Source organism: Bidens hawaiensis, unplaced genomic scaffold (assembly GCF_021521415.1).
Source record: "Bidens hawaiensis isolate Kalapana, Puna unplaced genomic scaffold, B.hawaiensis_p1.1 tig00013295_1, whole genome shotgun sequence".
NCBI classification, from domain to species: Eukaryota; Viridiplantae; Streptophyta; class Magnoliopsida; order Asterales; family Asteraceae; genus Bidens; species Bidens hawaiensis.
Window position 1 is genome coordinate 278,776 of NW_027492125.1, and position 17,827 is coordinate 296,602.

At 41.9% G+C, this 17,827-nt stretch overlaps 1 protein-coding gene across 1 annotated transcript; it reads right to left on the reverse strand.

Moving 5' to 3' along the window:
• Positions 1-2,089: 2,089 nt before the first annotated feature.
• LOC143543751 (NADPH--cytochrome P450 reductase 1-like) lies at positions 2,090-17,014 on the reverse strand. The gene is made up of 17 exons (XM_077036003.1): positions 16,706-17,014; positions 15,786-15,845; positions 15,591-15,667; positions 15,357-15,414; positions 15,189-15,272; positions 6,842-6,878; positions 6,651-6,720; positions 6,351-6,536; positions 6,159-6,251; positions 5,843-6,068; positions 5,214-5,297; positions 4,963-5,114; positions 4,770-4,866; positions 4,092-4,319; positions 3,355-3,477; positions 3,160-3,273; positions 2,090-2,275 (listed from the first exon to the last, which is right to left on the reverse strand). Exons 1-17 carry the CDS (start codon positions 17,012-17,014, stop codon positions 2,195-2,197), a joined length of 2,079 nt encoding a protein of 692 aa, XP_076892118.1. The 3' UTR covers positions 2,090-2,194.
• Positions 17,015-17,827: the final 813 nt, after the last annotated feature.

Here is a 17,827-nt window from a genome sequence, read left to right on the forward strand (position 1 = left end):
TTGGTTATGATGGAAAAAGAGTTTGTGATGGATTGAAAAATGCACGGAATTATGCTTATTATGTATGGACTAAATAGTCGGATTCAACGTAGTACGTACAAATCAAGAGATATTTTGATAAAGAAGGAGATAATATGAATATAATAAGTCATGCTTTTATCAAAAGATTACTAATTTCAAATAGTCCTAACAATCGGTAGGAATGAAACGTAAGATTACCTATAATCATTCATTGGTTGTGGGCATAGAAGGAGCCTTGGTTATTGAACGAGGGTAGGAGATGGTTATATTTGTAAGGGGGGCGATGATTGAAGATACGTCTTCAATTGATTTAACGTTTCAATTGCTGAAATTAGTGCGATAGAGTAACAGTCTCCACTCTCTCGTTGAATTGAATTCGCCGGAAAATGTTGAGAATATGCCGGAGACCTTAATGGGCATTGAACATAGTAGAGAGAGAGTATGTGTAGGGATGGTCAAAGGTTACCTATATGTATTATAATATAATATGAATATAGATATCTACTACTCCAATAAAAGAATACTATTATGTGTCAGTTGTCACTCTCTCAACTATCCTCATATTTTTTAAACTCATTTTGTTATTTGGATCCAATGTGGGTCATTACCCAACCCAAAATAGTTTTATTCTTATGTATATATAAAGCAAGTGTGTTAATGTTTGTTTATTTCTTCTTTTTTTTCTTTTTATATTTTAACGTAATAAAATGAAACAATTTAGCTATAGAAAAATAACATGTCAACTGGGATAGAAGTGGTCGGAACATTGCTTTATTATTATTTTTTTAGTATTTTCAGGAATATAAAATAAAAGACAATTAAAATACTTTTTTCCTTAATAATTTTCATTATATACATTGACTAAATTCTTATAAATTTGTTTATTCACATACTAACCATTTAAATTTATTCTTTTGGTTTATTTTGGAAAGCTAGAATCATGAATGTTTTTTCTTAGCTATCATATATATAACTAGCTTTTATTCCCTGTAATACGAGTTTATTTTATATTATTCTTTTCTAATATTTATATATATTTTTGGATTTTAACATTATTTATTGTAAAGAAGTTATTAATATACTTAGGATTTGATTATGAAAGAGTTTAACAAATAAATTATAAGGAAAATTTTTCTTATTAGTAAATATTTGCGTAATGTTTCTTTATTAATTCTTATAATTTTAATATAAATTGTAATTTAATTAACAATATATGTTAACTGTATTGTCGATTGTATTTTGATTAATGTTCAAATTTTAAAATTTTCATTAATTACACGGGGCTCAAACTAGTAGATAATAAAGTTCCAACTTAAAACAAACATGTTATTTAGGAGGCGGCAAGACCCGAAACAAGAGGCACACGCCAGTATGAACATCATTTTGATTTTTAATTTTTTTTATTTAATTGTCATCTTTAACTTGTGTGATTTTATTATATGTTGCTCTAATTTTAGTTTATGTAATTTTAGCTTTTAGTTTATAGATGAAAGGTACAAAGGGTCGGTTACAAACTACAAAGAAAAAAACGTTTAGGCCGAAATAAAAAACCGTCGGTACCAAATCGGGACCAAAGTTTTGAGTTTCAGTATCGGTACGATACTAGTACCGATACGATACGGTACCGATATTTCTGAATACCGATACCAAACCGAAAATTTCGATACCAGAATGTATGATTTTTGGGATCGAGATTTTAAGTATCAGTACCGGTCAGTGCCGATCTCTTCCCTTATTCAGAAGGGACCTTTTACCTACAGTACAGGTCAAGTGTACAACATTTTATATTACTCTTCACCTACTTTTTGCAAAAGATTAAACTCTGTTATATCTATTTTCCTATATTATGTTACCAACGACTGGTGAACGTAACTTATAGGTGACACCATTATCTCATCACCCATACGCCACGTAATTCCCACTAGTTTTAAGTGCGTTCTAATTTCTTTTTGATAATATCATTACAACAAGTCCATAACAATGTGAGTTTTAAACGGTCACTACTAAATATATATTATGTATAAATTATTACTCTCCCCTTATGAATTACATTCAGAAAAGAACAACAGTTTCAAACCACGGGTAACAAAAATTAAAGAAGAATATTAAAGAATTTCTCCACTTCACAGCCACAAACGCAGTTTCCCAGATACGTTTCTAGCGTTCTGTCTATTTACCAAACGTCACGGAGGTACCTTCCCGACATTTGTAAATTCTTCACGTAGAGTTCTGCCTTTGACGAGTCTAGTGATCCCTAAAATCAACAAAGTTATGGTTGTTAACATTAGCTATATACAATAGCTAGGTTTATAGACAAAACAACTGATAATGGGTACCATATACAGTGAGTGTTTGGATCAAATACAAACAAGTTTAAACATGTGTACCCTAGAGTAATAATAACTATCAAATAATTATGCTATAAAAAATGTACTAGAATAATAATAATAATAACAATAATAATTACGCAATAGTTTTATGAGTAAGCTAATACTCTACAAATTCTTCGTAGTTTAATTATTACGCTAGTTGTAGCGCATGGAAATGCCACCGTGTAATTTTGTTTCTTCACTTTCAATAGTTTGTACAATAAGAGTGTGTGTGATCCTACCCGCCCATCCACGCAGAGCATTTACATGATTATCTTTCATATATTTAAAATATACGAAAAACATGAATAAAACCTCGCTCTATCGCATTCTTCATATTTTTCATTATTCATAAACTATATGTATTGTATATATAAGGAATGAAATGTGGACGTTTTTTTTTAAAAAATGAATAAAATTTAAAGTTAAAGTCGATATTCAGTTAAATTATATAGATAAAGATAAATATGAACGTTCAAATGGGTGGCTCAATAATGAAAAAGAAAGATTTGTTGGACCAATAAAAAGGTGAATTTAGTTTGGTGATACACCTAAAAAAGAAAATCACTGTTATAGTTAAAAATGACACCTCAAAAGATGGTGTCCATAAAACAAGATGGTAGACCCCAAAGTGTTTTAACACAATAAAATTATTTATATGTGTCACCATCTCAGCCAACTCCAACCATATATATAATATAACCTACCCCATCCCATATGTATATGAATAAATGAACACAAAATAACTTATATTAAAAATAAAATATACCTGTTCTTGCACAATGGTGTGTAGGGTCCGATGTACATCTTTGGCCATACCTTTTGCATCACCACATACATACAAATATGCTCCTTCAGAAAGAAGGCTCCAGATTTCCGAAGCCTGCATGACAAATTTGTATTATAAATATGTATTAAAAAAGATTTTTATGACTAAATAAAAAAAATAAGAGAGATTGTTCACCTTATCAGTCATCTTGTGTTGAACGTATTCCTTAGTCGGTCCTTCGCGGGAGAAGGCAACGATTAGCTCGGAAAGAGCACCCGTCTCGACAAAGTTGTTAAGCTCGTCTTCGTATATGAAATCCTGAACGGGTCAAAAATATAAAAATAAATTAGCTAAAAGGAAACGGGTCAAATGGGCTGCCAGGGTGAAAAATATAACTATTATAATCATATTTGACCTAATTTGTTATTAAAAAAATTGGAACGATTGGATTAAAGTAGGCTAGTAAACAAAGTGAACGTCCAGTCGTCCAGTAGAGCGTTTGTTTATTTAATGAATGAACAAACGAACATGAGCATAACTTTTTGCTCATTTCACTAAATGAACAAACATGAAAACGTGTTATGTTCGTTAACAGTTGTTTATGTTCGTTTATTTACGTTCGCTATATGTTCATTTTCATGTGTTCCTTTACATATTCATTTACAACTTTTTAACAAATATTTACTTCAACGAAAGAACAAACGCAATAGTTTTCTTTGTTTTACATTCGTTCATTTACTTCAGTTTAAAATATTAACGATCCGAGCACGTTCATTTTCTTAACAAACGAATAGTAACAAGAAAATCCGTTCATCAAAATGTCGGTGTTCATTCATTTGTTCGGTTAAAGTTTAACGAATGAACAAAAGCAAGCCCCCGTTTATGTTCTTTTACATGCCTAACTTAACAGTAAAACATGTTTTTAAACATACCACTTTGCGATTTCTGCAACCGAAGAACAAAACAGATGAACCAAGCTCAGTTCCAGCTTCCTTCAAAGCCAGCCGTTCTTGAAGAAAACCTCTAAAAGGAGCCAGTCCTGTACCAGGGCCAATCATAATAACAGGGACCTTCGGGTCAGAAGGTAGTCTGAAATTAGATGTTCTAACATATATAGGGGCCCAACTGCAGTCTTCACTTTCCGTCATAGGCACCGCGTTCTGTAAACAAATTTTAAATTATAAATTTCAAGTATACAAAGTAAAAGTTAAAAACGTGACTTTTGGTACCTGTATTTGCCCTCTTTAACAATTAAGAATCTTTTAACAAATCAGGACACGAGGTTTAAACTCTATAAGCATGTAGGTCCCTGGCCCTAACCCAGTTACAATTGCTGTTAAGTATACTCATGTGCCCCTCACATGTGGGGCATTTCAATCTTTTTTCCATTTAATTTTAAACACCCATCAACTTAAACCCTGACGTGAGATAGGTGTTATAACTTGGCGAAAAAAAGGACTAAAATGCCCCTCACGTCTGGGGCACGTGAGCATACTGAGATAGAACCAGGAACCAAAATGGTTATAGAATATAAAACCTCAGCCCTTGATTTGCTAAATATATTCTTTTTTGGACTAAAATGATTCAAGTCTAAACAATAATAGTAATACCTTCATCCAGGTTGAACAAACTCCTTTGTGGATACGGCCAGCTGGTGTTTTCTCATAAACTAATGCACAAGTAACATGAATTCTATTCGGTGCCATCCTGTAACACAAAACAATAAAAAACATGTATTGATATCAAAATGATTTTAAATTTTGATTTATTTATATTTTTGAATGAATTTGATGATTTACTTACTTTGGAGATGATGAAATCGAGTAGTATCGGGCCTGTAAGCGAGGGGCAACGGATGCAAAGAAAACACCAAGTGGCGGCTCGGCTGATGGGAAGGCTTCCATTACTTCTAAAAGACTTCTTTGGCTTGCAACTATCCATTGAGAATATTCATCCTGAAAACCATTAAATAACATCAATCTCCATATAGTGAGTATATAGACATTGTCAAGTTAATGTCTTTTAAGGTAATAATTTAAGAAATCAAGTCGAACCTTTCCAGCAGGAGATGCAAGAAACTTCAATCTTTCAGCTTCATCGGGATCGGTGGCATGTGCAGCTAGTGCAAGCAAAGCTGACTGAAATTGGATTAATAGATTAGCAACAGGTCAAAAAAGGATCATTTGTGGCACGGGTCAAGACAAAAAAGGGCCACTTTGGAACAGGTCAAAACTGGGGTGAGTCTTAACATAATTAAGTCATAAGTGACCTTTTTGTCCATTCAAAAAAAAGTTACAACTTTTGCAGAAACAATGTCAATCTTTGAAAACACTATTTAAAAGATAGTGTTTTCACGAGTCAAATCAAGGCGAATCGGGTGGGGCAACAGGTTCAGATCAAAACAGTGAGCCAGAGTTGGTTTGAGTGTTGACCCACAAACAACTTTTTTCCTCATTTAAAAAGAGTCGCATTTACAGAGACAATGTGAATCTTTGAACGAACATTACTTAGAATTTGTGTTTTCACGGGTCAAAGCAGAGCTAGTCAGGTTGTATGTGGCCCACAAGCGACCTTTGTGCCCACTTAAAAAAGGTTGCAAACTATAACAAAAACAATACAAATCTTTGGACAAACACCATTTAAGAGGTTCTGTTTGCACGGGTCAAAACAAAGGGGGTAATACCTTTTTGGGAGAACTCAAAACATCAGCATAACGAGCCAACGCTTTTCTCAAAGTACATGGAGGGAAAGGAGGTGGCAAGGAGGCCCCACCAAGTGGGGTCCCGTCTTCTTTATCGGTGTGAATAGAGAAATAAGTATCAGGTGGTAAACCCACTAATCTTTCAGCCTCGTCCACAACTTCACTCAAGTTTTCACAATAAACTCCAACATGGTCCCCAGTTTCATATCTGATGCAAACAAATATGCTCATGTGAGAGGTTGATAACAAGGCATCATCAATTCATAACAAACTATCAGATACCAATCGAAGAACGTACTTTAGTCCGGTATTAGATATATCAAATTCAAGATGAGTGCAAGACCGGTCAGATTCGGGGCTATGAAGTTCCTTTTTGACAGCAACATTGGATCTTTGATCAAGCACAATTATGTCAGGTACTCAGGTTTGGAAGACGATCAAGTAATAATAAGATTAGATAACAAACTAAAATTTGAAAATGTTAAGATACCTGCATGGATGTTGTGCATCATGAACAGTATGACCATTTGTCGTAATATTATCTTCAGAAAGCGTGTCTGGTTTCTCATGAAAGACAACACGGTACTCGTTAACTGCAGCTGTGTAAGGAGTGGCAACACTTGTATCATCTTCATCACGAAGTATTTGATCCAACTCAGGCCACACTAACTCTTTCCTGAAGAAGCGTTTAATGCGATATTAAAACTCACCATTACATGCAATTGTTGTTGACTAGTAGTTGAACTTTTACAATTCAATACAAACATCAAAAATGTATTTCTTTAAATACCATGCAGTGAAGTCATCTTCAATACATTGATCATCATCTCCAAGGCCAACAGGAACAAGACGCTTAGCACCTGTAAATTGTAAAAACATATACACATTGAATTAATTTAAAACATCTAAAAGTAACAAACATTTGCAGACAAGTGCAAATTATCATCCCCTGCATTATAAACTAGATAAGTAATGGCATACCTTGTTCAGCAAGACCATCATCAACCACCTTAGCAATCTACATCACAAAAAGTTAAAAAAAAATAAGCTAAATATAGCATAACGTGTAACTGAACACTTATAACATTATACTTCTGAAGAGGTAGGTCCCAGCAGAGTCCAGTTGGACCCGCAAGACTCACCTTGAAGAGGAACGTCTGCGCAGAAACCAACTGGATCCGCAGGACCAACCATGCTCAGAGACGTGACGTCCTTACGCGCAGTACGCAAGCTGGTCCCGCAGGAAATGCCTCCCAATGGTGAAGGACTCCGCCTGTCCCCGCAGCCTCGGATACAAGCCATCAGGGAAGGCCACCCGCGCAGCAAGGCTATACGCACAAGGCACTTAGCTCTCAACCACTCAGTGTCACCTGAGGGAATGAGCAAAGCCGGGAACAATCCCGCACAAGGGCGGGAGGGGGAATACTCCCGCCCAAATAAGCCAGTCCGTACGATACGGGAAGATCTTCTGTACTGTACCTGACGAGGTATGGGAAAAAGATCTGACTAAAGATACGACAGCTTATTGACAACAGTATGGCGAGCAGCATGCTCCTGTACTGTGTCACTATTAGCCGCTGCCTACTCACCAACTACTGCCATACCACGTGCGTAGCCGCCAGTTGGTGGAAAAGGAATAGTACACAGCCGGCCTGGTCACTATCAGCCGCTGCCTACCCACCAACTACCAGCACGGCACGTGCGTAAGCCACTGTTGGTGGAACAGGAACACTGTTGCAGCCGGCCACACCTTGGAAACCTACCTTCGGCTATAAATACCACAAATGGTATGATCATCATATCCTATCTTGTATCATCATATTATACCTGATATCTGCTCTAGCAATCTCTTAATATACATTTATATTTAAAGAGCAATCTAGTCTGATTCTCACGCCGGAGGGTGGTCACAAGGAGGAACCCCCCCTTCTCAGTGACAAGCTCACGGTGTCTGTTTTGCAGGTTATCAGAAGAACCATCTTCTCAGGGTCTAACCCCTCGTGGGAAACATCTATCTAACCCCCAGGTTACCTGTAATCTGCCCGGGGTCCGGTTAGTGTTTCTTCATTGGCGCCATCCGTGCATAAAGCTAGAACTTCATTTTTCTCCAGTTTTTTCAAACTTCTAAGATGGTTAAAGAAATTCCGGTAACCACAACCCCAGCTACTGGGGGGGATACCGGCAACACAGTTTTTACAAACACTACCCCGGCTACCCAAGCCGGGGCAAGTGAAGTAAATTTTACGAACACTACCCCAGCTACCCAAGCTGGGGCAAGTGCAGTAAATAATCGCTCACTGGGATTCACCGATGCCCAGTTAGAGAAACGAACAAGACTCCCCCGCCAAACACTCGATGAAGTTAAGGCATGGGCGGAGGCACGTCAGAGGGAATTCCAAGCCGAGTTGGACGAACGCTTGCGCTCCGTCCAACATGCTGACGAATTCAAGGATTACTTGGATGACTCGGAGGAATCCGACTCCGACGCGAACCCTCGCCATAGGGCAAAAGGGAAGCGTAAGGAAATGGATTCCCAACCGAGAAGGCATTTTGGACAAGCCTTCAAACCAAAAAGCACAGGTGGAAGTTCACGAGACTTCTCCAAAACATTCAGACCAAACGTTGCAAATGCGGGAACTTCCAAATTTGCAAGGGACATTGCGGAAGCAATTGCCCCAAAAAGTGCCAAAACAAATGACCAGCATAGGCACATATGATGGTATATCCGACCCAGATGATCATTTGAACAGATTCATAGCGGGGGCAACCGTCAGTAGTTGGACGGAACCCACATGGTGTTACATGTTCCAAATGACACTGGTCGGGGCTGCTAGAGCGTGGTTCGATCGTCTACCGGTCAACCACATCTACGACTGGGCTGACTTCCAACAGAAGTTTAGCCAACACTTCAGCCAGCAAAGAAAGTATACTGAGGAGCAATGGACAATCCTCAAGTGCATTCGAGAAAAAGATGAATCTTTGCTGGACTTCATCACTCGCTTCAACTCGAAGAAGCTAAGTCTGGGTAACATCAGTGAAGATCTTGTTCGCGCTGCCTTTATTCAGGGCGCGAACGACCCAGAGCTCATCCGCACCTTAACGGGTAAAGATGGCATGCCATCCACATGGGATGCCATCATGACAGCAGCTAAACGATTTGCGGAAACGGAAAAGCAACTGGGTAGAGATCTCCCACAGAGCACAAACCTCTATACCCAGAAAACAAGGGAAGAGAACGTCCTTACCGCCCGATTAAACAAAAAGCGGAAGCTAGGCATTTGGCAGTCAAGGGTAAACTTTGACACCTCATCCGGCTTGCAGCATCGGTTAGGCGGAAGGGATAACGTACAGTCCAACAAGAACTCCAGATGGACGCCGCTCACCAAAAGCGTCACCGAGATATTCGCCACCGAGGAGCTCCCATGGCCAAAGCCTCAAATAATCCGACATCGCCACAATGCTGATCGGAGCAAGTACTGTGACTTTCACAGGACAAAGGCCACAACACCGAAGAATGCATAGACGTGAAGGACATGGTCGAAGCATTCGTCAGAGATGGGACGCTCGCGCACCTCGTGGCGCAATGAACGCTGAGCAGGCTGATGCGTGTAGAACCCCAGCTGGGGAAAACACGAATAAAATTCCAGCTTCAATGTGGAGACTACATGCTGCGTAAAGAACGAGATCCCGAACCAGGTGCGTATCGGCTCGATGGCACTCCCATCCCAACAACATGGAAGGGAGCTCATTTACACAGTTTGCATGTAAATCAATTCCAAATTTGTAAAGAAAAGGCCAAGAGCCACTTCTAATGGAATCGATTCTCCTTAAAACATTGACGCTGATGATTTTACATTTTTATGAACTATCAACACGGATATGCCGGTTTTCACCGCATAAATACGTGGAAAGTCGTTGCGTGGGGAAGGCAGCAAAACCCGCATAAACCCAGAAAACGACAAACCTTCACGCAGGTCAGTCGAAGGGGAAAAGTTCAGTCCTCCCATTAAATGAAAGTGCCGGTCTATCCGCATGAATCATGAAAAAGGGAACTGAACACTAACCTATTGACAACCGCGCGTCGAACGGTTCAAGACAATTTCTAACAAAAAGATAAGGAAAACCTACACGCAGGTCAGATGGTAAAGTTTAGCCATCCTACTACGTGCAAGTGACGGTCCTACCCGCACAATCACGGAAGAGGAAGCAAAACTTCACACCTATCTACCACGTTCAAAGGTTAACTTATCCTCAAAAAGATGAGGAAAACCTACACGCAGGTTAGACGCAGGTAAAGTTTAGCCATCCTACTAAGTGCAAGTGACGGTTCTACCCGCACAATCACGTAAGAGGAAGCAAAACTTCACACCTATCTACCACGTTCAAAGGTTAACTTATTCTAAAACACTTGGAAAATTGCTAATTCAAACTAAAGTATGCAAATCATATAACGTTTATAAAGCAAGGAATCCAATGGAAGAAGCGGTCTTAGCCGCACAAAGATTTATATTTCATAAATATTGATTACAAGAATGGCCGAGTAACTACCCGCCTACAAGAAAATAAATCTATTCAAGCTAAATCTATCCTAGCAGCGGGAAGGGATCTTCAGGATCAGGCTTCAGGGCCACTTCCACTTGGACCAGCCCCATCAGAAGAGCGTGGCAGTTCAAGGAAAGCTTTGAGGATAGCTAGCCCATCATCAGCAGCAGCAACTTCGTTTACCTTCTCCACCACCGGATGCGGGAAGGCGGCGTATTGATTTACTGCTTGGTCATATATGGCTTCAGTATCTACATCGAATAAAGGGAAGTTGGAAGGCGGGATGCCTTTCTCAACGAACCCTAGACCAAGCAGGAAACCGGCCTTTTCCCCATCCTCGTGAGAAGCGTTGAGGGCTGCGCTCATAGCATCGTCGTAAGATGTCTCTGAGAAGACCCGATGCACAACCTACAAAGAAAAATACAAGTGTCAGAACCTTTTCTATTTATAAGGAAAAGCGTGAAGACATGAAGTTAGACTTACCTGAGACAACGCTTCTCGAAGAAGCCATTCCTTGGCAACCAGAGCTTCTTGGAGGGCGGCTTGAGCTTGGGTACAGGCGCGTTCGGCTTCACTTTTATTAAGGTTGGCAAGCAACACTTCCTTTGCAGCAGCCTCTTCGACGCCCTTTAGCTTCCGCTCAGTATGGTCAAGCACGCCCCTCTGGTCCAGGATCTCTTGAAGCTTCTTCGCGTCCTCCATCGCCAAGGCATCATGAGCCTGCTGGAGAGCCTCTAATTTGGCTTTAAGCTCTTCATTCTCCACGCGTAGAGGCTCGGCAACAGCTTCAGCCTTGGTGGCCCTCTCGGTTGCGTTCCTCGCAGTCTCCTTAGCCAGCCGAAGCTGTTCATTAACAACTTGGGCAGCCTTGGAACGGGCCTCGAGTCGTGCCTGAACTTCAACCTCAAGGGCCTTGAAGGCCTTCTCCTTTTCCGCAGCTACAGCGGAAAGCCTTTGGTTCTCCTCCCGGATGGCCCGCGCCTGAGCAACTTCTTTAAGGCGAGCTGCTTTTAACTTGTCGTTTTCACGACAAAGCAGCTCGACGCGCGGCTGCATCCGAGCTAGGAGAACCCGAAGCTCATTGGTTAGCCTACCCTCCTGGTAGCTAGCCATGGCTTCCCCCAACGCACCACTAGGAGCAGCGTGACGAGCTCATTCCACGCACTCCACAGGGGTGCGAAGGGTTGTTCCTCGGCGAATGTTCCATCGTGGAACATACACTTCATTGGAATCCGACACAGCAAAAAACATAAAGGAGTTAGGAAAAGATGATAAGTAAAAATATGAAAAGGGCCGAAAGAACCCTACGCACCTGTAGGGTCAATCACAGGCCAATAGCCGCCGAACCCATCACCTGAACCCAAAGGAAATCCATCCAAGAGGTCAGGCAGATGGGAAGGTGGCAAAGATTGGCGGGAAGCCCCATGCGTACCTGATGGACCGGCAGTCGTTGCCGATGGCGGGGGCATCGTAGCAGCCGCCGCAGTCGCTGCCGCGGAATCCGCAGCAATTGTAACCGCCGGCTCAGTGAAAGATGCTGTAAAAATCGCACTCACTACCGGCGGTGACGTCATCTCAGCTGGAACAGTCGGCTCAAAGGAGTGAGCAACTGAACCAGCGGAAGCAGGCGCAGGCGCCTGGGTCGACGCCTCAGGTAGGCTGACCAAGCCTACCGTCATTGGCGGGGAGGTACTACTCTGCACTCCACCCTGGAATGCGTCAACATCCACGCCTGCGTAAAGAAGATAAGTGTTAACGATATCAAACAAAGAAGATAAAAGTTAAAGACAATGTACTTACGGGTTTTCTTGAGCTTGAAAGTACGGACGGGCGGGGATGAACCCGATGGAGCCGGCCTCTTCGCGCCGGTTACCGTTGTCATCCTTGGCTCTCCGGAGGTGACAATCGTCGCAGCCTCCGGAGCGGCGGTCTTATCACCAACGGGATTCCACGCCACTTCTTCGCTCTCGGTCTCCGAGTCAGACCGAGGCGCTTGATCGGCTGTGGAGGCCACCTTCTCCTTCCCCTTCCCGCCGGCAGCCTTCTTCTTCCGCACCAACGGAGGACCATCTGCGGATTCCTCATCAGAACATACGATTAGAGGAATTCCAGCAGAGGTTTCAACATTGAGGGGTCGAGGGTCGAAGAGCGCCTTACCTGGCCGACGGGCGCTAAGGATCTCATGGCCTTGCGGATAGACCTCCACGAACCGATCCGCCGTTTGTTCTAGGATGGGCAACTCGTTCTCATCTAGAGCGCGAGTACCCATCCGTGCGGGACTGTCAGCCTCCCGCGGGTTTAGGAGCGACTGCAAGTCGTTCCCCTCTGAAATAAACAGGAAAGAAGTTAGAAGAAATTCAAAATCAACAAAAGGGAAAAAGGCATACCGTAAGGAACAGAGTTCGAACCGTATTCGAGGACGATCGGAATCTTGCGCGCATCAGCTTCCTTACACACCCGGCTCATCCCCAGCATCACCATCCCGGACTCCGCAAACCGGTAAACCGGAGATTGGACCCGAGATATCTTCGCAAACCATTCCGCCTCCTGGTAGTTGGAGGCGTGAAGGCTTGGGAGAGCTTGCCCATTCTTAAACTTCATGGCAATGGGGATGGCGCGAGCGGATATGAAGAAGAACTCCCGCTTCCACGAGCGAAGACTGAGCTCGGTCGCGCAGATCTTTAAACCCTTGATTCGGGTTGTCAACGTGTACCACCCCTGGATGCACCTCCAAGTGTAGAAGGTCATCAGGCGGTCAACGTAGGGCTCAACACCCAAAATCCGGCAAACCCACTCGAAGTGGCGAATCTTCGCGATCGCCATCGGGTGCAACTCGGTCAAATGAACACCGTGCCTCTCGAGGACACGGTAAACAAACTTTGTCAATGGGAACCTAAGATTCCCATAAACAAAGAATGCTGCATAAACCCCGATCTTGCCTCTGGGGGCATCGTACACAGTATGCTGGGGTTTAGGAAACTCAGGCTCGAGAGACTCGAGCATGAACTTCCTGACGACATACCGGTACAGATCGCCAGGCAGAGCACACTGGCACTCACCAGCAGTACTCTTGCCATCGGCTATGGATTCAACATCACGAGACGACATCTTGTGAAGGAAAGAAGAAAACGATTTCGGGAGAATGCTTGCCTGAAAAGGGGAGTATTCGCCGGAAATCGCTTAAGAGATGAAGAGAAGAGTGAAAGTGTGGATTACAAAGAACCCTCTCCCCCTTTATATACTAATCGCAATTAATGCGATGAAATTAATGCGGAGGAGAGAGAAATCGAAGGTGGAATGAAACTATGACACGTGGCAAAAAGCAAGCTGGCAACAGCTGTTGACAGGACGCGTACCATTAATTTCGCGGCCACGCGCCCGAAAAATCGCGCCCACGCGCCTGAAAAAGCGTCTGGAATGACCATGTACTATCACGTCACCATAACTTCCTGCACGATCTGACACAGTCAGAAGAAACCGTCGCACGACGTTTCAGAGTTTTGGACTGTTCTTATCCTTCCACCAACTCTTCGAATTTCAAAATTTAAAATTCAAAAAGATTAAAAAGTAGGCGGGAAAATACCCCTTACCTTGGCGAACAAGTAACCGTAAGACGGATGCGGGTACAGTGTAAAGGCAAAACCCTTCACATACATAGCACCCGCAGGGAATTGAAGCCAAGAACCTTGGCGAACAAGTAACCGTAAGACGGATGCGGGTAAAGTGTTAAGGCAAAACCCTTCACATACCTGGCACCAGCAGGGAATTGAAGCCAAGTACCTCGGCAACCAAGTAACTATAAGACGGGTGCGGGTACAGTGTTAAGGCAAAACCCTTCACATACCTAGCACCCGCAGGGAATTGACGCCAGGAATACCTTGGAAGTAAAGTAACCGTAAGACGAGCGCAGGTACAGTGTTAAGGCAAAACCCTTCACATACCTAGCGCTCCGCTGGGAATTGAAACCAAGAAGGATCTTCTAGGCAATGCTTGCGGAAACGGAAATAACATCCCCGCATAGCGGGAACGTCGAGAACTACGCTGTTTGAAGCTCCAGGATGGAATTGGTGGTTTTAACATAATTGATCACTATGTTCAAAACTACCAAAACCTGATGGAGAATTCACACAAGTGGGACTCAATGCTCCTGACTTGCGAGGAGGTTACAGACCTACCCGCATCATACCCAAAGACCATGCAGGAAACTCGGGAATTTTTGCAAGTGACAAGGACTTCCGCGGGAGGAATCCACATGGAAAACCTTAAAAAACCCTTTTTCAAAACCCTTTGCTCAAGTCCAAAAGTTCACCTCACTTTATTAAACACTCATGAGAAGAACATTGGACTGGGGGGACTTGAAGAGGTAGGTCCCAGCAGAGTCCAGTTGGACCCGCAAGACTCACCTTGAAGAGGAACGTCTGCGCAGAAACCAACTGGATCCGCAGGACCAACCATGCTCAGAGACGTGACGTCCTTACGCGCAGTACGCAAGCTGGTCCCGCAGGAAATGCCTCCCAATGGTGAAGGACTCCGCCTGTCCCCGCAGCCTCGGATACAAGCCATCAGGGAAGGCCACCCGCGCAGCAAGGCTACACGCACAAGGCACTTAGCTCTCAACCACTCAGTGTCACCTGAGGGAATGAGCAAAGCCGGGAACAATCCCGCACAAGGGCGGAAGGGGGAATACTCCCGCCCAAATAAGGCAGTCCGTACGATACGGGAAGATCTTCTGTAATGTACCTGACGAGGTATGGGAAAACACATACAGCATCATACTAAATTGTACCTTGTTAAAATGTTCGTACTGTCTGTTACCAAGGCCAAACACTCCATATTGAAGCTTATTAAGCCATTCTCCTTTAGGTTTGCCCTAAACAAGTAACAAAAAATTTTAAATCAACATGCAAATTCTAGTTAAATACAATAATGGATCTACTAATCGCATGACGTTTACCTCAGTAAACCATTTATAGAATCTAGCAGCATTATCCGTTGGCTCGCCATCTCCATACCTACACAATCAACATCATAAACAAATTCATTCAATAAATACTCATCTACCACCACCCCTTATATTATATTATACAGTTATATAAATATCATAACAATTTAATGTTTAATTGTTTATCAATAAATAACTTTTGACTTAAAAAGTTCCAACAACATAGCAATTAAATGGCAGGCTTACGTAGCCAAAAAGAAAAAAGCCAAAGATTCCTTCTTTAGTCTCTCCTCATACTCATCATCATCAGCAGCATAATCATCCTACAGTTTGGATAACAAATTCAATTTAATTAAATGGTTCAAACTTTTATGAATCAAAGAATCTGATCAGAACATGTGCATCTAATTTCATATCTGTAAAGTAAAGTCAAATACTCACCAAATCAATTACTTTAAACACTGCCTTTTCATATCTAGCTTTAGCTTCCTCCACAAGTGCCTTTACACAACAATAATAAATCATGTCAACAACACTAAAATCATCCATAATTGAATTTTTGAAAGTAGTGATGACATCAGCACCATACCGGGACTATGCTGAAAAATACCGATACCAAAAACAATTAAAAAAATATACCATACAACCGTACCGGTTTTTTCCGTGCGGTACCGATAGACAACAGTACCACTAAAAATACCTAGACATAAGGTTCTGATGCCGAAAACATGAAAAACCGACTACTGCTCCCATTGGAAATACCGATGGAAACATGAAAAACCGAGTATCGGTACCATTGAAAATACCAAAAAATACTGATGCCAAAAACATGAAAACCGAGTACCGGTACAATTGAAAATACCAATAAAAACCAGAACCAAAGGGCATCAATACCGTAACATTAAAAACCGAGTACCAATACCGAAAACATTTAAAATCGAACAGATTGTGTTCGATCAGAACCGGTACCATCAAAAATATCGAAAAACACCTAAACCAAAAGTACCTAGACCGAAACATTAAAAACTACCTATATATTTCCTATTAAAAACCGAGTACCCGTACCGTTACCCATATATTCGGTACAAATGCTCATCCCTAATTAGAACCAATTGTGTTTGATCGGTACCGGTACAATTAAAAATATCAAAATATAAATAAACCAAAGCAACCGATACCGAAAACATTAAAAACCGTGTACCACTACCAGTACCTCTATACACGGTACAAAACGCTCATCCCTAATTTAAAACCAATTGCGTGTTTAATCGGCCCGGGTACCATTAAAAATACCAGTACCGACACTCGGTACAAAACGCTCGTTCGTTGCTGATAATTAACTAAACCAAACCCATCATCACCTTGGCAAAACCTTCAGCAGTTCCCGTCTGCGTCCCGAAGAACACGGTAACCTTCTTCTTGCCATCATCCACCTCCTCTTCCTCCACCACTCTCTTGGGGACCACCACCACCGGCGACTCAGCAACCTTCTTGGTGGCCGATCTCCGCCAGACCATAACGACGACGCATCCGATCAGCACCGCAACGGAGGTGGTGAGCACCATCATCAGCTCACGGTTCTCCATGATTAAGGATAACGGCATCGATGCGTCGTTAAGTAACGCCGTGACGAGGTCGAGTGGTGAGACCTTGACGGAGTTGGAGTCCATGGATGAGAGTTTAGAGAGAGAAAGTGGTATGTGTTTCTTCTCTCTCTCTCTCTCTCTAGATGGATGGTGAAATGGAATTGGTGAGAGAAAGAGAGGTATTGGTTTTATTTATGGCGGTGGGACCCAATCAGACTCCTTCACTCCTCAACTTATACCTACCTCCTCTCGTTAATTCACTTGCGCTTGTTTGGATTTCTGGTTATACATCCTATATCATGTCATCAACCAATGAATAATAATTGGGAGAAATCGGTACTTAGCCTATGCGTAGTGGAGGGCTACAAATTGGGGCGTTTTTGTGTCGTGTGGCGCCTAGCCTTCTTCTAGGCTGTCCACATGTGCAATCCAGTCAGCATGTTTTCATTCTCATGTGCTCTAATATTCTGGCACGTGTCATCTCACACACTATTTAAACCTTATAATTTTCCATCATAATCATTTTAATCTCTCTCTCTCTCTCTCACAGCTTACTAACTCCACCATCCACCATCTTTTATATTCCGGTAATGTATATTGAGATTAATCATTTTCCGGTAAGGTTATATATTATACTTTAATGGCCAACAATGTGATTTTCCGGCAAGTTTATATATTTTTCCGGCAACATCATATTTTCTTCCGGTTATTATAGATCTGACCTTTTTATCTGTATTTTCATTGTTAACTGATTTTTTTTAAATCAGTTTAGGTTCTAAATTAAAAACGTCGAGGAAGCTAATATTTCTACATATTTGCGTTATTCCGGTAAATTTTCCGTTTATGTGTTATACCTATAACAATGGGTGTTTTATATTTATTTGAAGTTTAATATTT